The sequence below is a fragment of the Olea europaea genome, chromosome 2 (genome assembly GCF_002742605.1).
Source record: "Olea europaea var. sylvestris chromosome 2, O_europaea_v1, whole genome shotgun sequence".
Lineage (NCBI taxonomy): Eukaryota > Viridiplantae > Streptophyta > Magnoliopsida > Lamiales > Oleaceae > Olea > Olea europaea.
The window spans coordinates 28,302,962-28,328,135 of record NC_036238.1 but is presented as its reverse complement, the minus strand read 5'-3'; the positions used below and the strand labels follow the sequence as shown (position 1 = coordinate 28,328,135).

Sequence of the window (25,174 nt, the reverse complement as noted above, 5' to 3'; positions counted from 1 at the left end):
GTCAAGTTTTGGTCACTAAATTTATGTTCATGTATTCGATTGCTCATCGAAATTTAAAATGTCGAGTTTTAGCCGTTTAACATTGAAAAATATTGTACATTTCTCACTGAACTTTGTACGACATATTCCTAAGTCCAATGGTCAAAACTTGGTATTTTAAACTTTAATGAGAAATCTAAGATATGAATCTAAGTTCAATGAACAATCGAAAGCATGAACCTATGTTCAATGACCAAAATTTGATATTTTAAATTTCAGTGATCAATAAAAAACGTGAACTTAATTTCAATAACCATTGAAACAATTAACACCCCAAAAAGAGAGCTCAAAACAAGCCTAAACTTTTTATTTTTTATTTTCCCATCTATTGGTTGGATTCGAACTTGGAAGTAGCTACAAATGATCCGAGCCGTCGGAAAGGCTCCTCGCATGGATTTAACGGTGAAAGACTCTCACGTGTAGATATTCTCACACGTGACAGGATCCTCGTTCGCCGTACTCTTTTCCCCGAACCAAAAATCCCCAAAAGCAGAAACCTCAGTCAGCCTTGAGCTAAAATCCCTAACGCTCATTTTCTCACTATTGCAATTCCCATATCATCGACATGTATAGAACCGCAGCTTCTCGCCTCAGGACTCTCAAGGTTAGCATTCAAACATATACTTAGATATAATTATATCGGCGTTCATTTGTTCGTATGTTATTTAGCTTTATACTATTATTTGTTATTGGGATCTGATGTGGTCTGTAATGAAAATTTTTATCTTATTTTATATTTTTATTTTTCAAATTCAGTGATTGATTTAATGTTTAATGTGGCTTTGAAAGTAACATACTGTTGCTTGTGGTTAGGTTTTTTATTCTTTTAGGTTTTAATTACTTATCTTCCTTAAGCTATTATGATTAAGAGATTATTTTGCATATATGAACAAAGGCTATGCAAATTTTTCAAGGACCAATTTATTTCAATAAAATTATTCTCTACCAAAAATTCAACTATCTCATGGTCTCATTGATTTTAATATTTTTTTAACCTTTGATAGGACCGAACAAGTAATAGAGGATTGATTAGATTTGCAAGTACGAGTGCTGTTGCTACCAAGACGTCTTCAGGAGGTTTCTTTAGCTGGTTGACTGGCGAGCACTCCTCTTCACTTCCTCCACTAGACTTCCCACTTAAGGATGTTACACTTCCTCCCCCATTACCTGATTTTGTTGAGCCTGGAAAGACCACTATAACGACTCTTCCAAATGGTCTCAAAATTGCATCTGAAACATCTGCGGTATGTGATATTTATTAGCATGTTTGGCTTAGCTTAAAATGTGATAAACACCTTTTAAGCTTAGCCAAACATGCTCTATATTTTTCTCTTCGTTTTAAAATAAGAACTACTTTCGTTGTTACTCTGAACAAAGTTGTGATCGTTGAGTTTGTTCGACAGAACCCAGCAGCTTCAATTGGGTTATATGTTGATTGTGGCTCAATATATGAAACTCCGACGTCATTTGGGGCCACACACCTCCTGGAACGTATGGCCTTCAAAAGTACAACAAATCGGAGCCACTTGCGTGTTGTTAGAGAAGTTGAGGCAATTGGTGGCAATGTCATGGCTTCAGCCTCTCGGGAACATATGGGTTACACCTATGATGCTCTAAAAACCTATGTTCCTCAAATGATAGAGCTTCTCATTGACTCAGTGAGGAACCCTGCTTTTCTGGATTGGGAGGTTAGCGAGCAGGTATAGTTCATCTATCTCATATGGGAGTTAGTGCTCATTTTTTAGGCTGTTTTGGGGGTGTGAATAAATATAGTAATGTCCATTTCAGCTTCATAAGGTTAGCGCTGAGGTTAGTGAATGCTCTAAAAACCCTCAACACTTGCTTTTGGAGGCTATTCATTCAGCTGGTTACTCTGGTCCGTATGGAAATTCTCTTTTGGCAGTGGAATCTGCTGTGAGCAGGTTGAACAGTGCAGTTTTGGAGGAGTTCATTGCTGTGAGCCCCATACATCATTGATTTTTTGTTCCTTTACTTTTTCATTGTTTTACTGTTTGGGACTCTAACCCCTTCCGATTTCTCATCTGTTGATATTTAACAGTCGTTTGTTTTCCTGAATGGTATTTTCACTGTACAGGAAAATTATACTGCTTCTCGGATGGTCCTTGCTGCATCAGGTGTTGACCATGAAGAGCTGTTAAAATATGCAGAACCACTTTTATCCGACCTACCCAATGTGCCACGTCCAGCTGAACCAAAGCCAGTTTATAAAGGAGGTGATTATCGTCGAAACTCCGACGTCATTTGGGGCCACACACCTCCTGGAACGTATGGCCTTCAAAAGTACAACAAATCGGAGCCACTTGCGTGTTGTTAGAGAAGTTGAGGCAATTGGTGGCAATGTCATGGCTTCAGCCTCTCGGGAACATATGGGTTACACCTATGATGCTCTAAAAACCTATGTTCCTCAAATGATAGAGCTTCTCATTGACTCAGTGAGGAACCCTGCTTTTCTGGATTGGGAGGTTAGCGAGCAGGTATAGTTCATCTATCTCATATGGGAGTTAGTGCTCATTTTTTAGGCTGTTTTGGGGGTGTGAATAAATATAGTAATGTCCATTTCAGCTTCATAAGGTTAGCGCTGAGGTTAGTGAATGCTCTAAAAACCCTCAACACTTGCTTTTGGAGGCTATTCATTCAGCTGGTTACTCTGGTCCGTATGGAAATTCTCTTTTGGCAGTGGAATCTGCTGTGAGCAGGTTGAACAGTGCAGTTTTGGAGGAGTTCATTGCTGTGAGCCCCATACATCATTGATTTTTTGTTCCTTTACTTTTTCATTGTTTTACTGTTTGGGACTCTAACCCCTTCCGATTTCTCATCTGTTGATATTTAACAGTCGTTTGTTTTCCTGAATGGTATTTTCACTGTACAGGAAAATTATACTGCTTCTCGGATGGTCCTTGCTGCATCAGGTGTTGACCATGAAGAGCTGTTAAAATATGCAGAACCACTTTTATCCGACCTACCCAATGTGCCACGTCCAGCTGAACCAAAGCCAGTTTATAAAGGAGGTGATTATCGTCATCAAGCTGATTCAGGGGTGTGTATCACAAGTATCCACTTTTTACATCTCTTTGTTGCACAAATGTTTCTGAACATTATCTGATACTACGACAATAAATTTTCTTTTGCATTTGTGGACAGACAACACATTTTGCTCTGGCCTTTGAACTTCCTGGTGGTTGGGTCAAGGAAAAGGATGCTATAGTTTTGACAGTTCTTCAGGTTTAACATTTTTTTTCGTAATTCTAACCCCAACATCGACTGTACTTAATACAGATTGAAACGTGGCTGAACAAGTTATTTGCTTAAATTTCTTTCCTCTATAAAATGAATCTATATATACGATTGCTTGTTCTATATTGATCGTTCTCGTTTCTTTCACGGTTTTGTTTTGGTTTGGATACTGTCTTGTAAGGAATTACTGATTGTATTGATCATGTAGATGCTTATGGGAGGAGGTGGATCTTTCTCAGCTGGTGGTCCTGGAAAGGGGATGTACTCTAGACTATGTGGGTTGCCATTATTTTACCTAATCATTTTAGTAGTTAACTATGTTTCTTGAAGGAAGCAAGCACTGTCTGCCCTCTACATATGTATAATGTTCATATCTAATATAAATATGTAAAAACCGACATCTGCTTAATTCTCATTGATGTACTGTTTGGGACTCTAACCCCTTCCGATTTCTCATCTGTTGATATTTAACAGTCGTTTGTTTTCCTGAATGGTATTTTCACTGTACAGGAAAATTATACTGCTTCTCGGATGGTCCTTGCTGCATCAGGTGTTGACCATGAAGAGCTGTTAAAATATGCAGAACCACTTTTATCCGACCTACCCAATGTGCCACGTCCAGCTGAACCAAAGCCAGTTTATAAAGGAGGTGATTATCGTCATCAAGCTGATTCAGGGGTGTGTATCACAAGTATCCACTTTTTACATCTCTTTGTTGCACAAATGTTTCTGAACATTATCTGATACTACGACAATAAATTTTCTTTTGCATTTGTGGACAGACAACACATTTTGCTCTGGCCTTTGAACTTCCTGGTGGTTGGGTCAAGGAAAAGGATGCTATAGTTTTGACAGTTCTTCAGGTTTAACATTTTTTTTTCGTAATTCTAAACCCCAACATCGACTGTACTTAATACAGATTGAAACGTGGCTGAACAAGTTATTTGCTTAAATTTCTTTCCTCTATAAAATGAATCTATATATACGATTGCTTGTTCTATATTGTTCGTTCTCGTTTCTTTCACGGTTTTGTTTTGGTTTGGATACTGTCTTGTAAGGAATTACTGATTGTATTGATCATGTAGATGCTTATGGGAGGAGGTGGATCTTTCTCAGCTGGTGGTCCTGGAAAGGGGATGTACTCTAGACTATGTGGGTTGCCATTATTTTACCTAATCATTTTAGTAGTTAACTATGTTTCTTGAAGGAAGCAAGCACTGTCTGCCCTCTACATATGTATAATGTTCATATCTAATATAAATATGTAAAAATCGACATCTGCTTAATTCTCATTGATAGAGCTCAAATACAAGTATTGGTCCAACTAGTAGCTCCTAATTGCATCTCTTAATTTATCTAATGCTTTCATTATAGTAGTCCTACTCCTAAGTTCAATTTTGCAATATGTCATCTTATTCCTTCTGCCTCATGATAACATCTGCTAATTGTTGGCTGGTTTGCAGATCTTCGAGTCCTGAATGAGTATCCCCAGATTCAGTCTTTTTCTGCATTCAACAGCATTTACAATCATACTGGACTATTTGGAATTCAAGCTACCACTGTAAGGCACCTGTTTAATTTTGTGAATGTTTTGTAGTTTTAGACAGCTTTTACTTGCAGAATTCTTTTTGATGTCGATTGTATAATGTTGGTTTTGGTCTATTTTATATAATGATCAACTACAACATGTGATGGATTTTATATCTGTTATTTCCATGTTAACAATCGCAGTTCGTCCATTCCTTTGTTGCTTTTGCTGTTCGATGCTTTCATCATTTAATTGGCAATGCTTTGTTATGAAACTGCGTGAAGTTGTGAATGTGCTTCTGCTGATACATGGACTGCCCTCTACCAGAGTGGTTGAACATTTTGTTTCTGATTTTTAGATTGTCTCCAGTTATTCGAAGTGATTTTGATGGCAGAAGTTGTAATGGACGTGATTGATTAGGTCATCCCACAAGTCTGTGTAGATGAGGTTTAAATATATATGGCCTCTGAAAATTGCTGTCTCCAGTTTTGTTTCATTCCTTTTAGATTAATGAAAGTTTTTTGAAGGGTTTTAGATTTAACATTGAGACAAATTTATTCATATTTTTTTGTTGTGTATTTGTTGTCAACTTGTCCAAGAGATTTATTGCAATATTGTTTAATATAAAAATGGTAGATAATAATGTAATGGAAGGGAAAAGAGAAAGAAAAATCTATTGTATTGTGCAGTGACCGTCCATTATTGTTTGTACTTGGCTACTTGCTCAGTTTATCATGTTTTATTTTCCTTGTTTTGTATTTATTGGATAGCTTAGCCCATGTTTGGCCCCCATTAAATTTATTCATCTTTCTCTCTCTTATAAACCACATATTCACTCAATAAAATAATATTACACATAAATTCAAAATTCTTCATACTTTTTAACCACATATTCTCCAAAAAACACTATTCCATGTTTTTTTTGGTCCGAATAATGGAGCTCAAACAAGGGCTTAATATGAAGCTTACCTCTTTGATTCAGGGATCTGACTTTATAGCGAAAGCCATTGACATAGCAGTTAAAGAACTAATCTCCGTTGCGACTCCAGGGGAAGGTTTGTGGCTTTTTAGCTTGAATACTGTCGTTTTTGGTTTGAAGCTTTTTCATTATCCGTTCACATAATTGTGTTTCTGAATTCTGATGGCTGTTGATCCTGAAAGTGTGTTTTGACATCCATCATATTCTGGCATGCCATGAATAAATATTTTTTTAGTTGAGAATCACTTCCTTGAATATTTCAAGCCTCCTCTCCCCCTTTTCTTCTCCCATAAACGCATATAAACAACACTGCAAGTGCCCATCTGCATTTCATATTGAGATTATCTTTATAATGTGGAAGAAATTTTTCGAAACAGTAAATCTGGATATCTCATTTGTATAAAGTTGTTCTAAAGTTGCTTCTGCAATTTTTGCCGCTGTTCTCCATGCAGTTGACAAGGTACAGCTGAATCGTGCTAAACAATCAACCAAGTCTGCTATTTTGATGAACCTGGAATCCAGAGTATGCAACATGTTTTATACACCCTTTTTAGCTCTAAACTTCTGTTGCAGAAACTAAAGAAAAAATACTTAAAAAAACTCAAAATTATTATTTAGTAGAAGTTCAGGATATTTCCTTTCCTTTAGTTGTATTATCATGTGTTGACTGTTTACTTGTATGTTGCAGATGGTTGCATCAGAAGACATAGGTAAACAAATTTTGACATATGGAGGGAGGTAAGATCAGTAATAATTTTTTAGCTGAAAAGAATTTCTTTTGAATAATTACCTTGTAGAAACGTTTCGGAGTTGGAGAAATACGTAAGATTGCAACTGAGCCCTAAATTGAATATAATTTTTTCCCCACCAATTTTGGAGCTTTCCTAGTAATATCTGCTTAATAGAATAGGTATTTCATTTCCCACTTTACCGTCTTGGAAACAATACAAATAATGTATGAAAATGTCTCTCTTCATATATTGATTGAAGTTTTATTGAATTCCTCTAGGATCTCAGTAAATGCTCCACCAAAGATCAGAAATACGTCCTAGCTAGCAAATACGCCACCTTGTGTTCCTTCTAAGAATTTAAGAATACCTGGATTCTGATTCAAGAAATTTGAATTTCTATTGATGAGAGGGCATGCTTTTAGCTTGTTGTGGTACTGTGCTTATTGAAGGAATGGAGCATTAGTATAGTAACTCGACTTTTAGTTAAGGTGAAGCTGGATTGTGTCTGTTACCATGTTGATAGTTTCAGCTATTTTGGTGGTGCTATGTGCTCTCTTTGATGATGAGTTGGTCTTTGCAGTGAGGTGGTAGGTGTTGTTGATTTGATTGTTGATGGTCTTGATGTTACCTAAATATTATAAATAGCATGTGATGATTGGGGTGGCAAAATAACCCATTAAACCCGATATCTGTGGACCATGCTTTGAATGGGGAGGGATTTCCTGCCTATTTGGGTACAACAGGGCGAGGGCGGGGGCAGGGGTAGGAGTCCCCTGAGGTGGGGATGGAGACGGGGTGGGACGGGGAGAGGATACGGAAAACATGGTTCTACCCGGTTTTTTGCCTCGTTTAAAGTCCGTCTCAAGATATAGGTTTTTTATCACACGAAAAGAAAAGAATCATCCTTTCTAGAGGATCCCATGGTCTATAAAATGGAAAAGAGTAATGATTTTCACCCATTAAATACATGAAAAAAATAGAAATAAAAAATGAGGCATTAGACGGGGCAAGGGATCCCTCTCTCCCCTCACCCCCATCCTTAACTGGGTATGGAGGTGGGGGAAAGGAGATAAAATTTCCAACGGGGCGGGAATGGTTGCCCTGTCTGACCTCGACCTCGACCTCGACCTCGACCTTGACCTTGACCCCGTCCCCGACCCCGACCCCGACCCCGACCCCGACCCGTCCCATTATCCTTACATGAGATAACCAATCTTATCGAGTATCTTGCATGGAACCTTTGTGAACTTATAGAGTTCCGATAGGTTCAAGACCATGAGTCCTACACGTCCAACATTCTTGATCATCTTTCTTATTCTCCTTTCATAATTCTCACATCGAAACTACTTCGTAAATATAGCAAGATGTAGAAATCATATCTAGTCCAAAAAATGGGTGTTTGTCTTTTCGCTTCTTCCACACAATCTGTCTTAAAGTTCTTGTAGAAATCATATCTAGGCCAAAAAATGGCTTTTTGTCTTTTCGCTTCTTCCACACAGTCCGTCTTAAAGTTCTTATTTTTCTGCTCGTCATGGATGAGGTTACATTACATCCCAAGATGAGACTACTTTTAGTGGGGCAATGGGTTATCTCCAAAGTGGGTCAATCAGAATTTGAAATTTTTTGTGCTACACACATATGTAAAGTAAATAAGTTTGGAGAATTAAGGAGCACGTCTCACAAGTCTTGAGACGGTGCTGCAAAGCATGTGCCTAACTCAATGAGGTATATGTCCACAAAAACTGTCTCACAATCAACGCCTTGAGGTGTGTGTTGTTTGCCTCATTCTGAGGCGGGGCCTCATTCATGTATGTATGGGCAATAATGGTTTCTTGATGCTAATATCTGCACTTTCAGTACTTGTATTCGCCTAACACATTATTCCTAGTCAAATGAGGGCAGTAATTTTGGGCGGAATGGAGTTAAGATTTTTATTTTTGAATTTTGAGAAACAATGAATTCAATGATGCAGTTCTTTCTCCTGGCAGAAATATGCTTTGGAACACTTGCTTCTTTTGGTGGTTAATAGCCTTTTAGCCATGTTTGGCAGATTACTAGTAAGAATAAATTTAAAACTGTTTGGTTAATAGATTGTATGGTAGGTTACTCTGTCCATGATAAATTCTGGACAACCAATAGGAAATGGTAAATTAGAATATAACACGATTTGATATTGGTGGTTGATTATTATTTTGAAGAACTTCTATAGTTTTAATAGCAAAATCTAACCAAAAATAAGTTTTTGTTTTGTATCTTCAGGAAACCAGTCGAGCATTTCTTGAATGCTGTTGATGAAGTTACAGATAAAGATATAGCTTCCGCTGCAGAGAAGCTTTTATCATCTCCTCTCACAATGGCATCTTATGGGGACGGTAACTACTCTATCCTGAAAACAACTTTTTCCCCAATGACGGGCCTTTTTGCTTGACATGATTGGCATTCCTTATTCTCGTTTAATTCCATCTTGCAGTTATTTATGTTCCAAGTTATGATGCGGTTAGCAGCAGATTCCATTCAAAATGAAAACATGCTTGTGTGGAATGGTCGTACTCCTGTCAGAGCCCTTTTCAGTTTCCTCAAGTTTTGTCCACATTTTGAGCAATGAATAGCTGTGAAAATAAGGAAACTTCAGATTCTTTTATATGAACAATAAATTGGCTAGGGGCATTTTGATGTAATTTCTGGTTCCACAGCTCTTTCAGTCTTCCGATTGCTAAATTTCATTCTAGATGAAAAATTTACAATTCCCTGCCTCGTTCGCATATTCTTATAAAGTTCGATGGTTACTCAATGAGCCATTCTACTCGTATAATAACTGAACTGGAAGTTCGTGAACAATTCTGTGACAAACATTTGTCTTTTTATTTTGCTTTCATAATGAAAATAAATTTGGTGAAGCCTTTATAAAATATTTTAGTTTCGTAATAAGCTATTTGCATTCTTATATTCCTCTTTGTTGCATTGTATAATTCAATTTATATGAGTTATTTTACAATTAAGGATTATTCATGGCAGAAGCGTAGAAGGTCTATTTAAGGGCAAAATCTTAGACTCGAATGCTGTCTAATTTTGATAGTTTGATTGTCTTATAATTTCCAACTAACGTAATTTATTGGAAATTGTCGGGAAAGTTGGTAGGAAGTGTCAGCCAGGTGCCTAAGAATGGTCATCTACTATCGATGGAGTAATCGCTAATGAGGTCATCCCGAGTCTTTGTACTTATCCAATTTTCTGCTTGCAAGGGATTGAACCATTTTTCTTTTTAAGGATCTGCCTCTGAAAGATTGATAAAACAATTTTTCTATGCAAAGAAGGAAATGGGAATGGATAAACTTTGTAGAGAAAGGTCAAGTCTCGAGAAAGTTTAGTTGAATTTCCCAAGGTCTACACTAGATAAACCTAACGCCATTCTTCTCATCCTCTTAGATCTCTGAGTCATACCCAACTCAGCAACAAAATCTGGATGCAGTGGCTTGTAGATTACGTCTTCCCTACAAAACAGTTCATGAATTTTACATTTTCTACGTTATTCTTTTCACACTTTCGTATCCCAATTCTATACGTTTTGCTCCTATGTGACCCGTTTAATACACAATATCAAACTAAGGGAGTGTTTGTTTTTCATTTTTGTAAAAATGAGAATGAAAAATATAGTCGCTATGGGCTTCACATAAGAGATAGAGATTCAAATTTGATGGTTTGATGTGATGAATAACGATCATATCTTTCATTTTAATGAAGAAAAAATAGGAAACAAATAGGGGTTAAGTCTATTTGGTGGTCTTTTTTTATTTTTTGGAGAAACATTGTTTCAAGTAATTATTTTTAGAGAATGTGATTAAAAAGTAGAGAAAACTTTTAGATTTATGAGTAGAATATTTTATTGTATGAACATGTGATGAATTTTGAAAGAATGAAAGACAATCATTGACAAACGGGTCATATGGCAGAAAACATGTGCAGGCATAGCCGTAAAGCATAAAACAGAACTGAATCTCTTTTTCCTAGTTTCATGAGATATTTGTCCCCATCTGTCCCTTAATATTGCTGCATGGATACCCCATTTTGTGAAATCTCTTTCGCAAAGTCTCTTGTGATGTCTTGTTATTCCTGTTTGGATTAACTTTAAAAAGTCGGTTTACTTCGAAATGAAGTCAAATTAATTGTTATCAGGAGTGTAAACAACAAATTGTGGAATTTAAGCAGCAAAAAAAAATAAAAATAAATAAATAAATAAATAAAGTAATAAGAAGAAGGAAATATATTATTTATGTATACGGTTTATTAATTTAAAATTCTATTTTAATTTGTATTTTCGAAATTTCTTATATCTTTATTCTTAGGTTCATTTGTCTATTAAATTCAATAACGTTCTAATTCTATCCAAGGTTGGGCTCTTGAGTGTACTGTGAAGGTCGTGTGACTGCACAGGACTCAATGGATTCTGCATATATCAAAAGTTTAAATGGCACAATAAATAGAATAACGACATCTTTTTCATGATTGACATATTATTGAAAAATAAAAATTAATTATTTTAATTTTTTTGTAATTAATGGCTTCTTTTTGGAAAAGTTTATATTAGTCAAACAAAAAATTTCCTTCAAAAACCATAACAAATTTTTGCTCTTCTTGTTCCTTTTTTTTTTTTAAAAAAAAAAAATAGCCAATTGACTCATCCATTATTTTTTTTCTTTATGTGTGTTTTTTAATTAAGTGAAATAAGAACATTTATTTATTTGCAAATTTTGGCCAGGGCATTCAAAGAACTTGATCCTACCAAACTTCTTGATTTTTATTTGGTTTACATTGTAATTTTTACTACTTCGTATACATGAATGATTTATTGGTAATTTTTGTTTGATCATAATGACAAACTACCATATTAATGAAAGCATATAAATTGTAACTTCTAGAGATCAATTCAAGAGACTTGAGAAAGAATCATAACTTTTGTATATATTATTCAAGAACAATGCCTCCACATTTATAGAATCAGGATTGCAGGGATACAATAGTTATTTAACCATAATATTATTTATAACATTATCCTCGAAACTAATTACATAATATTTGTCTCATTGAAACTTGTTTGATAAAAGCTAGTGGACAAAAATATTCAACAAAGAAAATAAGAGTACATTTATTTGTAAGAGTTTTGGAGTATTTAAAACAACCGTTGCCTCATTTATAACATTGTTAGGAAATCCATTGAGACAAAAACCAAACGAAGGAAATATAATACAACTATTCCTCCATTGTTGATCACTAAAGATCTTTAAATCGGCGCGCGCGCGCACACACACATCTATATAAGAATTTTGGAGAAATATGTTTTCACTTATAACCTTTAATATAACATTTTTGAGTTGTGCAATACATTTGCATTATCTTCATACAATATGATAGTACTATCTTTTGTTGAAGTTATTCCGAATAATGCTTGGATATGATGTATCATATTCTTTAACTATACACATTCATAGTCTACTTTATGAATTGCAATAATTTTGGAATATTTGAAAATATTATTGTCAAGATTTGCTTTACAAATGTCACGGTATAGCTATTTCTCTATTTGTAAAATCATATTTTTATTTACAATCTAATTTATGTGGATATAAGAGATAACCTTCACCTACACATCTCACTAAAGATTATCTCAATTTTTGTAAATAAAATAATCACATATCAATGGTATCTTTTAAGTAACAAAAAATATGCTTAATAGCACTCCAATGTCTTTAAGTTGGTACAAAGCTATATTTTGCAAGAATATTTAAAAAAATTAAATCTCCGATCAAGTGCAATTTACTAGATAAGTTAATACCTAATTGTACTAAGATTAGGCACGTTAGGAGTACGAATTATTATCAATCTTCAAGTGAGCGAAATTGATCTTTTTCACATTAAGTGATCAAATAACTATATGTAATGTCATTGGATATGTTTTATACATACAAAAACAATTTTAAAATTTTCTATATATATAAAGGGATTGATGAACAAATAGTTCTAGAAAATGTTCAATATGCAATCCAAAACAAACTTTAATTTTCTCAAATCGCTATTTTCAAATTCATTTTTCAAATAATCTACAATTTTGTCGAGCTCTTCAAGAGTTCTGATATATAAATTAGTCAAACATCAAAGTATAATGACGTCCATTATATATATATATATAGACACACACACTTTGCTTTACTCTGAAAATTTTAATTTTGCTTACAAATATTCTTTTTGTTTTCAGCCAATAATTTTTACATTTTATTCCTTGACGAATTTTGCTTCAATATCGTAGCTATCATCAATAAAATTGAGCGCTACAAAAACATGTCGACAAATATTTATTCCCGATTCCATTCTTTCCTCTAATAATCTGTAATTATTTACTCCATTTTCCTTTCTTCAGGGACTCTTTGTCTTTCGAATCTATTTGTCTAAGGCACTTTATGCATGTGTTAAATTTATTAAATTTAATAATAATAATAACGTCTAACTGAAAATCAATCAAAATTGGAGTATTTATTTATAATAGGTAAAATTTAAAGTTGTTAATGCTTAAAAATGATAGCGTGTATCTCGATGTCGCTGGTTGGTACAACACAAACAATCAATTGATCAAATATTTGTTTCCACGCACGGAATGCCAAGATGATTATTGGACCATGTGTGATGTGTTGATCAATTTTGAAAAAAGTGGGCTCCATTACTTGATTAGTCAACATTCAATTCAATAAATATATTAGAGCCCGTTTGGGAGTGATTTTTCCCTCCAAAAAATTAATTTTTTTATCGTTATTTTACTATTACAGCCGTCATATTTGACTTCTTCTCTTATAGATGGACCACACTTTTCTCCTAACGTACGGTCAAAAAATCAATTCTCAAAATCACTCCCAAACAGGCTCTTAGTCTCCTATTCTTATTTATTTTCTGATTCTTCTTTGGATTAATACAAGAGAAATCTAAGCTCTAAAAAGTAGAATTTTAGTAAATATTAATAAAAATTGACAAAATATATGATTTAAAAGTTGATAAAAGTTTTAATGCCATAATATGTGCAGTAAAATTTAGAGCTAGTTTGATACGAATTAAAATCTAATTTTAATCTAAGTTAAAGTCAAACACTCAATATTAATCATAGCGGGGACGGTAGGAGGATCTCGACAGCCAGACCTTTCATGAATCCAACAACTTTTCAACTATACATTTCAAAAATTTCTATTACAATCTGCTAAAAATTCTAATTTTAATCCCCTTATTGACTTCGATTTAAATTTTTATCATATTTTAACCCACACCAAATAGGAACCGAATATTGCCCATGTTAGATGTGGCGTATCTTTTTTAAAATTAATGGTGCTATTAAATTTTATATCTAAATATTTTTTCTTACAAGTTTAATGGTTTTGGTCATCTGCTTTGTAGAAAATTACATGCAAACTCTCTCTCTCCCTCTCTCGAAAATTTAACATTTTTACAATTAACGACAGCATGTTCTAAGTTTTCTACTATAATACTATTCTAATTGAATCAATATTAAATAATTATCCGATGTTATTGACTAGGTTGGAAAGTGGAAATTTTATTTATGGAAACAAATGGGATATGTAATGATGTGAAAATATTACAACAATTTTATTTCTGTAAATGAAATATATAATTTTAAAAAGACATTTAATATTTATTAAAATTCTCATCAATTGTTAATTTTTTATAATGTAGTGTTTAAAGCGTGTAAGTTAATTTTAATGAAAACTCATAAGTAGATTATTTCTCGATGAGCAGTCTATATCCTCAAACATATATTTCTTCCAATACCAAATAATCTTATAAACATCATGCATAAGCACCTGTTAATAGTTTATATTAGTTTACAAAATCTATTTAGTCCCATTATTTTCATCAAAATACATTTTTCAACAGTAATTTGATCCCATTTCAATCATACGTTCTTAATTAAAATAGTATTACACGCAAATTCAAATCTTTTTATTTTATTTTTTAACCACACATTTCCCATCAACACACTATTCAAAAATGCATTTTTTGTCAAAAATAGGCTCAAACAAGGGCTTAATGTAATTATGAGACAGAGAAACATTACAATCAATGTATTATGACTAAAATATGATTGAGGCGAGTGGGGTATAATTGTCATTAACTCGTACGATTTACTCTCCATCTCTTGACGGGAAAATTCTTCATTTTTTTTAGCTGGAGTCAAACCGGGCCCACATATGAGATTTTTGTGTACATGGTGGGGTCTAATATATATCTCATTTTCTTTTGATATTTGTTCCACGAAGTAGAGACGGAGCTAGCTTAAGGAGGACAATTTCTCTTTCTTTCTTATTTTTTTTCCTTTTTTGTTTTTGTTTTTCTTTTGTATTGAGCTAATACATAGAAAAAAGTAATTCATAACTTTTTTTACATATAAACAATAAAAGAGCTACCCCGCTCTCTATGCTAGTACTACGAAGTACATAAAATAAAATTGAGTCATGCTTGATGTACAAAAGAAGCTTTCACAAAATGCTGTCAGAATACACACATAGTGGGGTGAGTAGGGTTTTTTTTGGCAATTTTTTCATGGTGGGTCCCACATCATGAGACTATTCTACAACATTATATAAGAAGTTATTCTGTACATATAGATTTATCTAATAAAATATCTTGGAATCATTAACATCTCTGCGGTTTTCAACAGAAAATTAGCAAAATACACAATTAGAAATAAAGACCATGCACGTAGAAACCAGACTGACCCTATGTCTATAAACAAAGTAACAAACCCATCTGAATTCTTACAAGATTTATTTTATTGAGTTTTTGGTATTGAATCCTTTGTTTAACATTTATATGGGAAATTATTGGATTTAAAATAGAATAGATGGTGGTTGGTTGTCCATCAAGTATACGGCTAATTTGCCTTGCATATCAAGCAACATTGTCCCCCACCCCACCTTTCCCCTCCTCTTTTTGTCATCATCAGTCCTACACCTCAATACTCATGTGAGTTCTATATTTTGTCTAAAAAAATTATAGGGATGGAAGTGGGGAAGGAGTTGGTTTTTCTATTTTCAATTATAAAATCTCTCTCTCTCTCTCTTCCTTTTTTCCTCCTCGCATCAACGCGTTTAGACTCAATGACTTTGTCGAAGGGACTATAATATTAAAAAATAAAATGTAAAACTCTCTCTCTCTCTCTCTCTCTCTCTCTCTCTCTCTCTCTCTCTCTCTCTCCCTTTTTTCCTCCTCGCATCAACGCGTTTAGACTCAATGACTTTGTCGAAGGGACTATAATATTAGAAAATAAAATGTAAAAATATTATTTAGATATATACATCTTCAAAGTACCAAATTACATGTTGAAACTTAACGCGTGATCTTTACCATTTCTCATACTATTTAATGTAATTTTCTCATACAATGTTAAAGTAGCAAATTAAATTGTTAAAAAATAGCTTTTCTTGTTTATGTTTCTATGATCAGCAAATAAATCTACTTATATCAAGCAATTAAGTATTAATTTCTAAGTTTATATTTTAGTCAAGAAGATACATATATATTAACCTCTTATCTTGTGCCCAAATTTAAACATATAGCTTTATTGAAATTCATGTGAACTTTTTACTGAAAAAATGATCATATGAATATAGTTATGTATTAGATTTATATGCTTGAATTATTTAAGTATATGAAACAGTAACAGGTGAAGAGGCTGCTTCCTAGCTTTTGCTTTACCGGTCAAGGAGACTCAAAACAAAGGCGTGGCTGCCCTAAGCTTTACCAAAATCCAATCCCTCTTTATATATATCTATATAAGTATCTCTATCTCTCTTTAGAGATAGAGAGAGAAACCGTGTATGTAGTGTTCTTAAATTAGGAAAGAGTTAAAGGCGGTATATAGCGTATGTGACGCCTTTTTCTTTATCTCACTGGCTTCCGTTAAAGTGTAGAGAGAATTCTGCTGTGTGTTCATAGCTAAAGCAGGTTTTATAGCTCTCTTCCACCGTCACAGTTTCCCCTTTTTTCCCCTCTCTCTCTCTCTCTCAAGCCCTCACCAGTTTAATTTAGTTTCTTTGAAAATATTTGAATTTCCAGTCTTGATATCTTGTGGGTTCACTGTCATTTATTTATTTTTTTTTTTTTAAATACCATCTTTGTTTTGGGTTTTTCTTTAATCAAAACTTTGATATTGTGGTTTTACTTATTCAGTTTTGTGTTTAATTTCAAGAATTTCTGCTTATATACGTACGAATTATTGTTTTCTTTGTTCATTCAGTCCAAATAATATATGTTATATATGTCAACTGTAGAGACTTCAATTCATACAACACAAGAAGATTTCGTCCAAGTTAAGTTTTCTTATGAAAGTTTGTAATCCAAGTTGATAGTACATATAAACTGTAAATTGATACGTTTGAAGAGCCATGAATAAGACTCAGTTGGGATCCATCAGCAGTTCTGATCTCATTGATTCGAAGCTTGAGGATCATCAATTATGTGGATCCAAGCAGTGTCCAGGTTGCGGACAAAAGCTCGAAGGGAAACCAGTATAACTTTTTTTAATGACTCATTAAAAATGCTTTAAATTTTATTTTCCTTTTTTGGATTTTATTAAGTTAATTTTGTTCATTTGCAGGATTGGGTAGGTCTACCAGCTGGAGTAAAATTTGATCCAACAGACCAAGAATTGATAGAACACCTTGAAGCAAAAGTAGATAACAAAGAATCAAAATCTCATCCATTGATTGATGAGTTCATCCCTACAATTGAAGGTGATGATGGGATTTGCTATACTCACCCAGAAAAGCTTCCAGGTATAAGAAATACACTCTCACAGTGTGTACTGTGTGTGTTGCATTTCCTTAATTCAAGGAGTTAGGTTATACACTTTCATGCTTGAAAGATACAAGGATTCTAGGGTTTGATTTATTATCACTTGTTTTTCCTGCTATTTCAAGAAATTTAATCAAATTCTCATAGTTTGTTGCACCTAAGTAAACCTAACTTTAAAATTTCTCCATCCTTGGTTTAACTTTCAATAAAATTCGTGCACGAAGCGTCGTCGGGTTCCTTTTTTGGAAATTGGCTACAAATGTCTAGATACTCCTCTAGTGCGCTTCGATTTGGAAGCAAGAGAAATGTATACTGAGCCAATCAATGAAGTGGAAGAAAATACTAATTAATTTTGTACATTGTTCTTTCAGGAGTAACAAGGGATGGATTAAGTCGGCATTTCTTCCACAGACCATCAAAGGCTTACACCACCGGTACGAGAAAAAGGCGAAAAATTCAAACCGAATGCGACTTGCAGGGTGGAGAAACCCGATGGCACAAGACAGGCAAAACCAGGCCAGTCATGGTTAACGGAAAGCAAAAGGGATGCAAGAAAATTTTGGTTTTATATACAAATTTTGGGAAAAATAGAAAACCTGAAAAAACAAATTGGGTAATGCATCAATACCACATAGGCCAAAATGAAGAAGAAAAAGAAGGTGAACTTGTGGTTTCCAAGATATTTTATCAGACTCAACCAAGGCAGTGCAATTTGTTGGAAAAGAATAGCACGAATAATGCCGTCGAATTAGCAACGAGCAGTGATCCAAATAGAGATACTGGCAGTACTGGTATCCTCTCGTCTAAGGAAATAATCCCTCCTACAGATGAATTTCGGAGTAGCCACGGTGGTGGTGGTGGTGGCAGTGTCGCCGGCAGCTCTCCTATGTCTAGCTATGGTGACTATTTCAGCTTCCTTCCATTTAGAAAACCCTTTGATGAGGTATTTTTTTTAGCATATATGTTGATCATCTATTTAAACTGCTATTAATTTCTCACACATCTTGCTCAAAATTCTTATTACCATAACATAAAACAATTTTATAACATTCAAAAAAATTACTATCTTGGACGTTTTGCGATACAAACAAATCTATATTTTAAGTAAAGTTTATCATCATTAATTATTTTTCCGATCTCTCTCTCTCTCTCTCTAAATAGTGAATTTTGTTTCTGTATTCAATATTTTCCAAAATTGAAGTGTCCATTCTTTCTGCTGTACAGTATATGTCTAATATGTTATATTCCATGTAGTTGAGTATAAAAAAAAATTATAACCAATTGACTTAGAATTCTAAGCAAGTTATGCATGCATGCAATACAAAAATCAGAAGAAAATTTGCTTTTCACATTTGGATGCTTGTACATAAAGCTTGAAAATGATATCAGATTTGCTTGATAACAACACTCATCTACTTTAAACTAAGCAGTTCACCCACCAGAGAAGAGAAAATTAGTAAAGCAATACTGAACAAAATCGGAATGAACATAAAAAAGAAAAGAAAAGATTAAAAGAAAAAGGCGCAGAATATTAAAAAGAGCCTTGACAAGGGACTAGCCAGCTAGCAAACTGTTGATGGATTATTAATTTTTTGCAGGCTGGTATTGGGGAAACTTCAACTGCAAGGGAAGTTTCAGCACCAGGCACGTGCGATGAGCATCAAATGCCACCACCTCACGTGACCCATGAGGCTCAGCAACACCAGATTGCAACCACAACATTCCAAACCAGCAGTCCTCTCTCTATATCTACCATAATTTCTCCACCACCTCTTTATCATCACGCCTCTATCATTCTTGATGAGGACTCCTTCCATGTCCCTAGAATGATTCTCCATAATCAAAATTTCCAGGTAATTAATCCCAATGTTTACTTGAACCTTTGGAAACAAATTCTAAGATTAGATTTAGCATTATGTATTGATTCTTGATCCGGTTATTGACTTGGTTCATACGAGGTCCACATTTGACAAATGAGGTTGACTTTAATTCTATTTCGAATGAGGTTTTGTTTGTGTGAACATAGTCAATTTTAGCGTGTTTGGCTTTTCCTAGATGATTCTTGTCTACTTTCGTAAGTATGACCTTCCATACCGTCGAAAATGGGCAAAAAATTGGCCTTTTTTTTTTTTTTAAAGCAAAGCCAAACATGTTTTAAATGAACGATCCCTATTCTTAGTTTATTGATTGCGCCTGAGATCATAGTAGAATTTGGTAGGAAGGACTGGACATTATCATAAAAGAAAAATAACATAAAATTGTGCATTACACTGTTATGGCAATGCGTACTAAAATATGCTCTAATGTATGATTAAACCAAATGATTTAGTGATGATTTTATGTCTTCTAAATTGTGAACAAGTAATTATATTTCCCTTTATACTTGATGTCTTTTTCAGACAATATATAATCTTATAGATGATTATGTTTTGTTTTGTTCTAAATGATTACATTTTTTCAGCAGCAACATCATAAACTCGAAAGAAGATCTGCATCAGGATTGGAGGAAGTCGTTATGGGCTGCACTTCATCTGATCATATCAAGGAAGTAAGTATGAACTTTGTAATCCAGAAACAAAATACTCTTTCGTGTAAAATTTTCGTCTGAGTCGTAGAAAAGTAAAGGTAATGACTGATTGATAAGGATAATGCATGAAATCAAGAATCTTTTTCCAAAATCTTCATAATAAACATAAAAGAAAGATTTACATTATCATTAGTCTAGTTTATATTTAATTAAAGAGACAGATTGGAATAAACAATTAAAAAGAGCAATTAGAAGCCTTTTCCTTTATATCCTTTTTCTTTCCAATTAAGTTTAAATGTATATCTTAACTGTGAAAAAGTTAATGAAATAAGTTTCCTTGCTTGCTCGATCAATATAGTAAGTTTTGCAGATGTTTCTGTATATATATAGGGGCGCCTACTGCATTTAGGCCAACTTTTAAGAACGAAATGGTATGCTTGGAATGGAGCACAAGATTGATTGTGCAAGACAATACAAATATTTAAATTACTATTTAATCTATCAGACCAAATATGCCACATGACGCAAAGGAACAAGATGCTTGCTCGTTTTTCCTCTCCATATTCTCTTCTTTCCTTTTATTTTTTTCTTTTTGTGCCATCAATTGCGAAAGCTGCAACCACATTCCTCCTTTCTTCTACTTTTGAAAAACTAAAGTTAAGAAATCAAGCTATTAAGTAGAAATATTAATAATAAGTGCATTAATCTAATTACTAATACAAAAAAATATGATAAAGACCAAGAAAAGTTATATCCAATAATGCCATTTGGCTATTAATTACAATTTAAATGCAAAAAGAAACTCATCAATGAAAATAAGTTGAATTAGAAATATAAACATGAAAGAAAGATAGTCAAATTACCTTGGTCATTTTATTTAATGTCTTCTTCAATACGTCTTGAGTGCATACCACATAATTTTTCCATCGAGATCTTCACTCAAATAGTATATCAAAATGAGCATGACGATGAAACTAGTAATCAACTTTTATCTTATATGATATCATATTGAATCGTCTAATTTGAATGCTTAAACTTTTTGGAAATTGAAAATTTTATATATTTAAAATTTCTATTGGACAACTCTAACCCTTGGTGCACATGTTAATATTGTTATTGCAGGAGTCATCCATTACAAATCCACAAGAAGCAGAATGGTTGAAGTACTCCACATTCTGGCATGACCCTGACAACCCAGATCATCATCGGTAGACGCAAAACATAGAAGATAGGATGCAAAAAATTCCCCACAGTCAAAATCATCAGTACTCGAAGATTTCTACAAGTGCTAATGGACCATATATACACCTAGTTTTACCTTTTTCCATCTAATTTTCCTGTCAATGCCTGGCTAAAGTTGCAAGCTCAACTGAGCTAACTGTGCAACTATCCCAGTCAGAAAAACAAGAAAGAAAAGAAGACAAAAGGATAGGCAACAAAGGGGAAAGAAAGAAACCAAGAAAAGCTGCTTTTTCTCAAAGAAAATAAGACCCCAAAAGCAACGGGATTTTCAAAATTATGATTATTGTTTCATGTTAACGGTTATTATAAATTATTTTCTTCTTATAGTAATTTGTATAGTTTGTTTCATTAATCTTTACCAGATGAAATTAATTTATATATAGACACACATAAATATCTATATATTACTCCTCCTTTGCTTGAAAGAATTGGAGTATAACTGATAGTTTATGAATGTTTCATACTTGTGGCTTTTCATGAATGTTTTCATTTTTGTGAAGGGGGGATTGTTGCCAAAGTCTAGGTCTGCTTCTTGGGAGCAACTGGTCGCCAGCTCAGAGTGAGGACTACTTTCCCCAGTGGAAGAAACTCTTTAATGAGTTTCAAAAATGAAGTCACTCCTTCGAATTGTTATGTTGTGGAATGCTAGACTGAAACAAATGGCATAGAATTACAATAAATCTGTAGATTCTCATAAGCATCATGGTCTCAAATCTTAATGCGAGAAAAATTGAACCATTCTCTTTTATATCACATATGGAATTTCATCAACAGTTTGGATGACACGATTTACTGTGTAGCAGAACTATAATTATTATGATCATTGTTGTTGATTTTATCTCGCAACTGGATGGATAGTTAAAATGTAGTAAAATTATGAGTAAAATATTGAATCCACGAGAACTAATTATCTGCCTATTTTACTTTAATTAAACTAGCTCTAATGCCATAAAGAAAATAAATAATAAATAAATAATTTAACTATATCAACTATCTAATAAAATAAACAATCAATGAAGGAAGGAAGGTGCTAGAATCTCAAATTCACCGCTCCTAACCTACTTCAATCCCCAATTACTTGATATCAATCAATTCTTGTTTTATGTTGACAATCGATATTCCTTATGTGTTAACTTTTTTCTCGAGATAAATTAATCCAATTTTTACCTACGACCAACTATGTCTTTATGATGGATGCGGATAAATAAGAATTCAAAACAAAACCATAGCATTACAAAATATTACAATAAGCATAGAAGATCTAGGATTTGAAGTTGGGATCTTTACGTAAAAATTAATAATATATGAACTAATATAAGTAGAAACTCCTCAAAATAACAAAATATTAAGTAGATTTACAAGTCTATATAAGCGTGTAAATCACACTTATAAACCATCTATGAAATAAGAAAGACCATATTTGACTCTAATAACATAAGTCTATTCACATCCAAATGTATGAGGCTTAGTGGATTGATGATCCATTTTTTCTTTTGTAGTAAAATGTGACTTGATCATCTTACCCTGGCAGGCAAGATATCCATACCTTGTACAATTCATAATCATATGAGTCTAAATATAGATTGCTATATAACTTTAGTATGTGTAATGTGTTTCTTGTACATTCACATAACCAAATCTAGAAAGTCATATATAAGTGAGATTTGTTTTACGAGCCTTGTATTTTATGCCCGAAATGGAATTAATTTAGAATGTCGATTCTATTATAAATATTTCATTTCTATAGTTTATTTCTTAAATAATGGCTAATAATTATTCTTAATCTCAATCGACGAGTCTTTCCTAATCAAACAAGTAGTAGAATTATTGTTCTTCAAAAGAACTGGACACAATTAAAGACCTTCCATCCTAAAACTAAATAACGAGACAAAGGTGACTAATAGGTTCCTACCATTGATGGGGCAAATATTGCTTCATTTTCTACGTGCAAGTCTATTACTTAATTTTGTATTGCTATACTTCTAGCATGCATATCTATATAAGAGTGATGCTACATGTACACTTCTTGTATACATAATGGATTACACCCAGCTCACATGAAGAGGTCGCAATGTGAGTGGAGTGTAATCTGTTATGTAGACAAGAAGTGTATGAATAGATCAATTCTCTTTATAGATTTGAAATTCATATTTTGTACCTAATACCTATGTGGCTAAAGAAGTAGACAAGTTAATATATATCAAATAATAGTCATAAGTAGAAGATTCACCAAGCTTCTTACATTTCAGCATGATTATGAAAGCCTCACGGCTCTTCTTTCAGTATCATTCTATTGGCGCGTCCAAATTTTCCTTGTCTAGAACTATCTCGTGTTTGAGAACAATTCTCAAATAATGATGCTAATCCAAGGAGTTTAGTCCAGTAACCTTGTTAGCATATGCAAGTTATTTTGATTAATCAATTATAGCTCACAACAAAAACATAATGATAGACAACAATAGTCAAATGTATTATTATATGTGTTCTTTAATTAAATTGTTTTACTCTCACTATTTAACTTGATAAAAGTTGTGGATATCATGAAATTTGTGATTGAAAAGGAATTTGAATTTTTAAGAAGTGAGATGAAACAAGGAATGAATTAGCACTGCGATACGATCTCTTAATTTTATTAGAATGTTGAGTTACTTAATTAGCCCTAATAAATCTCCATGTAATTTATATATCATCAAGTAGAGACTTTTTATTTTTGTTACAAACATATTATATGTTTAGTTGATTGTGCTCCCAAAATTTTATTTCCTTGAGTTACTCAACAAAAAATGAAACTTTAGTTAAATGTGACCCATTGTTCAAAAATATCAAATGTTTTATGTTAAATCATATGTATGATCTAGCAACCTTAGGTTACTTAACAAAGTGACATCAATAAAGACTTTTTACCATAACGATGGAAAGCAATGTGTATTAAATTATTAATACAGGCTAGAAATTTAATTGAAGAATTTGCATGTAACATTTGACATCTAATGTGCAAATAAATATAAATAATAATTAAAAATGTATCAATGATTACAGTTTTATTCTATCTAGTTTCACCGAGCCAAAATGAAAACTAGTTGGATAAAACATTAAGTGTAAATTACAATTTCTAAAATTTACATACATTGCTGAAGGATTTAACACATAGTAACACACTTTGAATTGCAATCATTGTATAATAATCACAACAAAGTGTAATTCACAATAACTGTTAAAAAATTACATAAACTATTATTTGTTAAATATTAAATACGTGCCAAAAAATAATTTGCCTTATTTTTCTTTATATACTAGTTTCCGGACCCCGACTCAAACTAGTATATAACACAAACAAAACATGGGTTATATGTGCCACAAAATGAAAATTTACCGCATGAGACTCTGAGAGAAGCACATAGGATGCCATTTTCAGTACCAGAAGATAAAGACAGTGTACCCAAACATGAAAAGAAAATCTCGGCTACTACAAGATTTAAAGTGGGGTTTTTCTAACAAAAAAGAATAGAGCAAACTTGAATTTTTGTGACTTCTAAAATTACCCTAAAGTTAACCGTCGACGTATAAACTGGTGGCTCTCCTATTTCTGCACTGCTACCGGTTGATGTCTATTATGCTTCTTCCTTTTCTTTTGAGTTCTTTGACTCTCTTCCAGCTCAAACTAGCTAAGGCTCCTATTTAATTTCAGATAGTATTTTTTGAAGTCCTTTGCTCTTTACAAACCCGTGACTCATTCATTCACTGTTTGGATTCAGACTCATTTGATTGTTGATCAGTTCAATGGTAATTGGTTAGATAGTAGTGGTTGGGTTAATAAATGCTTAGTATTATGAATTTACAATATAGTTTTATGTGAAACAACTCAAACAATATATTATTGAATATCAAAATGCAAGAGAAAACAAGAAACAATTAAACCGTGCATAACTTCACTCGTGTATTTTTTCTTGTGCAAGTGTCAAACTCTTCAGGTCGAGTCAAGTCTTATTCATATGCACATATAGCTAAAGAATTGCGACATAAAA

The 25,174-nt window shown here is 33.2% G+C and overlaps 2 protein-coding genes across 4 annotated transcripts; both read left to right on the top strand.

Moving 5' to 3' along the window:
* The first annotated feature begins 461 nt into the window (after positions 1–461).
* On the top strand, positions 462–9,441 carry LOC111369707 (mitochondrial-processing peptidase subunit alpha-like). The gene is made up of 14 exons (XM_022991328.1): positions 462–643; positions 1,044–1,283; positions 1,443–1,739; positions 1,828–1,995; positions 2,135–2,273; positions 3,069–3,097; positions 3,202–3,282; positions 3,503–3,569; positions 4,758–4,855; positions 5,805–5,877; positions 6,254–6,324; positions 6,490–6,539; positions 8,792–8,904; positions 9,003–9,441. The coding sequence occupies exons 1-14, from the start codon at positions 605–607 to the stop codon at positions 9,053–9,055; spliced, it is 1,518 nt and encodes a 505-aa protein (XP_022847096.1). The 5' UTR covers positions 462–604; the 3' UTR covers positions 9,056–9,441.
* A 6,937-nt stretch (positions 9,442–16,378) lies between these two features.
* Positions 16,379–21,921, top strand: LOC111369691 (NAC domain-containing protein 73-like). 3 transcript variants are annotated; one of them, XM_022991316.1, is made up of 7 exons: positions 16,379–16,531; positions 16,858–17,094; positions 17,184–17,361; positions 17,752–18,323; positions 18,979–19,233; positions 19,845–19,928; positions 21,030–21,921. In XM_022991316.1, exons 2-7 carry the CDS (start codon positions 16,972–16,974, stop codon positions 21,117–21,119), a joined length of 1,302 nt encoding a protein of 433 aa, XP_022847084.1. In that variant the 5' UTR covers positions 16,379–16,531; positions 16,858–16,971; the 3' UTR covers positions 21,120–21,921. The 3 variants fall into 3 exon arrangements, with proteins under 3 accessions (XP_022847084.1, XP_022847068.1, XP_022847077.1); XM_022991300.1 differs by having other exon boundaries at positions 19,842–19,928; XM_022991309.1 differs by lacking the exon at positions 16,379–16,531 and having other exon boundaries at positions 16,670–17,094; positions 19,842–19,928.
* The last annotated feature ends 3,253 nt before the right edge of the window (positions 21,922–25,174 follow it).

Bases quoted from the DNA above. Each gene is read 5' to 3' on its own strand.
- LOC111369707 (XM_022991328.1), top strand. From the start codon at position 605: ATGTATAGAACCGCAGCTTCTCGCCTCAGGACTCTCAAG. The intron at 1,284-1,442 runs GTATGTGATATT...TTTGTTCGACAG, and splicing joins TTGCATCTGAAACATCTGCG to AACCCAGCAGCTTCAATTGG. The intron at 2,274-3,068 runs GTGATTATCGTC...TTTATAAAGGAG, and splicing joins AAAGCCAGTTTATAAAGGAG to GTGATTATCGTCATCAAGCT.
- LOC111369691 (XM_022991300.1), top strand. From the start codon at position 16,972: ATGAATAAGACTCAGTTGGGATCCATCAGCAGTTCTGATCTCATTGAT. The intron at 17,362-17,751 runs GTATAAGAAATA...TTGTTCTTTCAG, and splicing joins TCACCCAGAAAAGCTTCCAG to GAGTAACAAGGGATGGATTA. The intron at 18,324-18,978 runs GTATTTTTTTTA...AATTTTTTGCAG, and splicing joins TTAGAAAACCCTTTGATGAG to GCTGGTATTGGGGAAACTTC.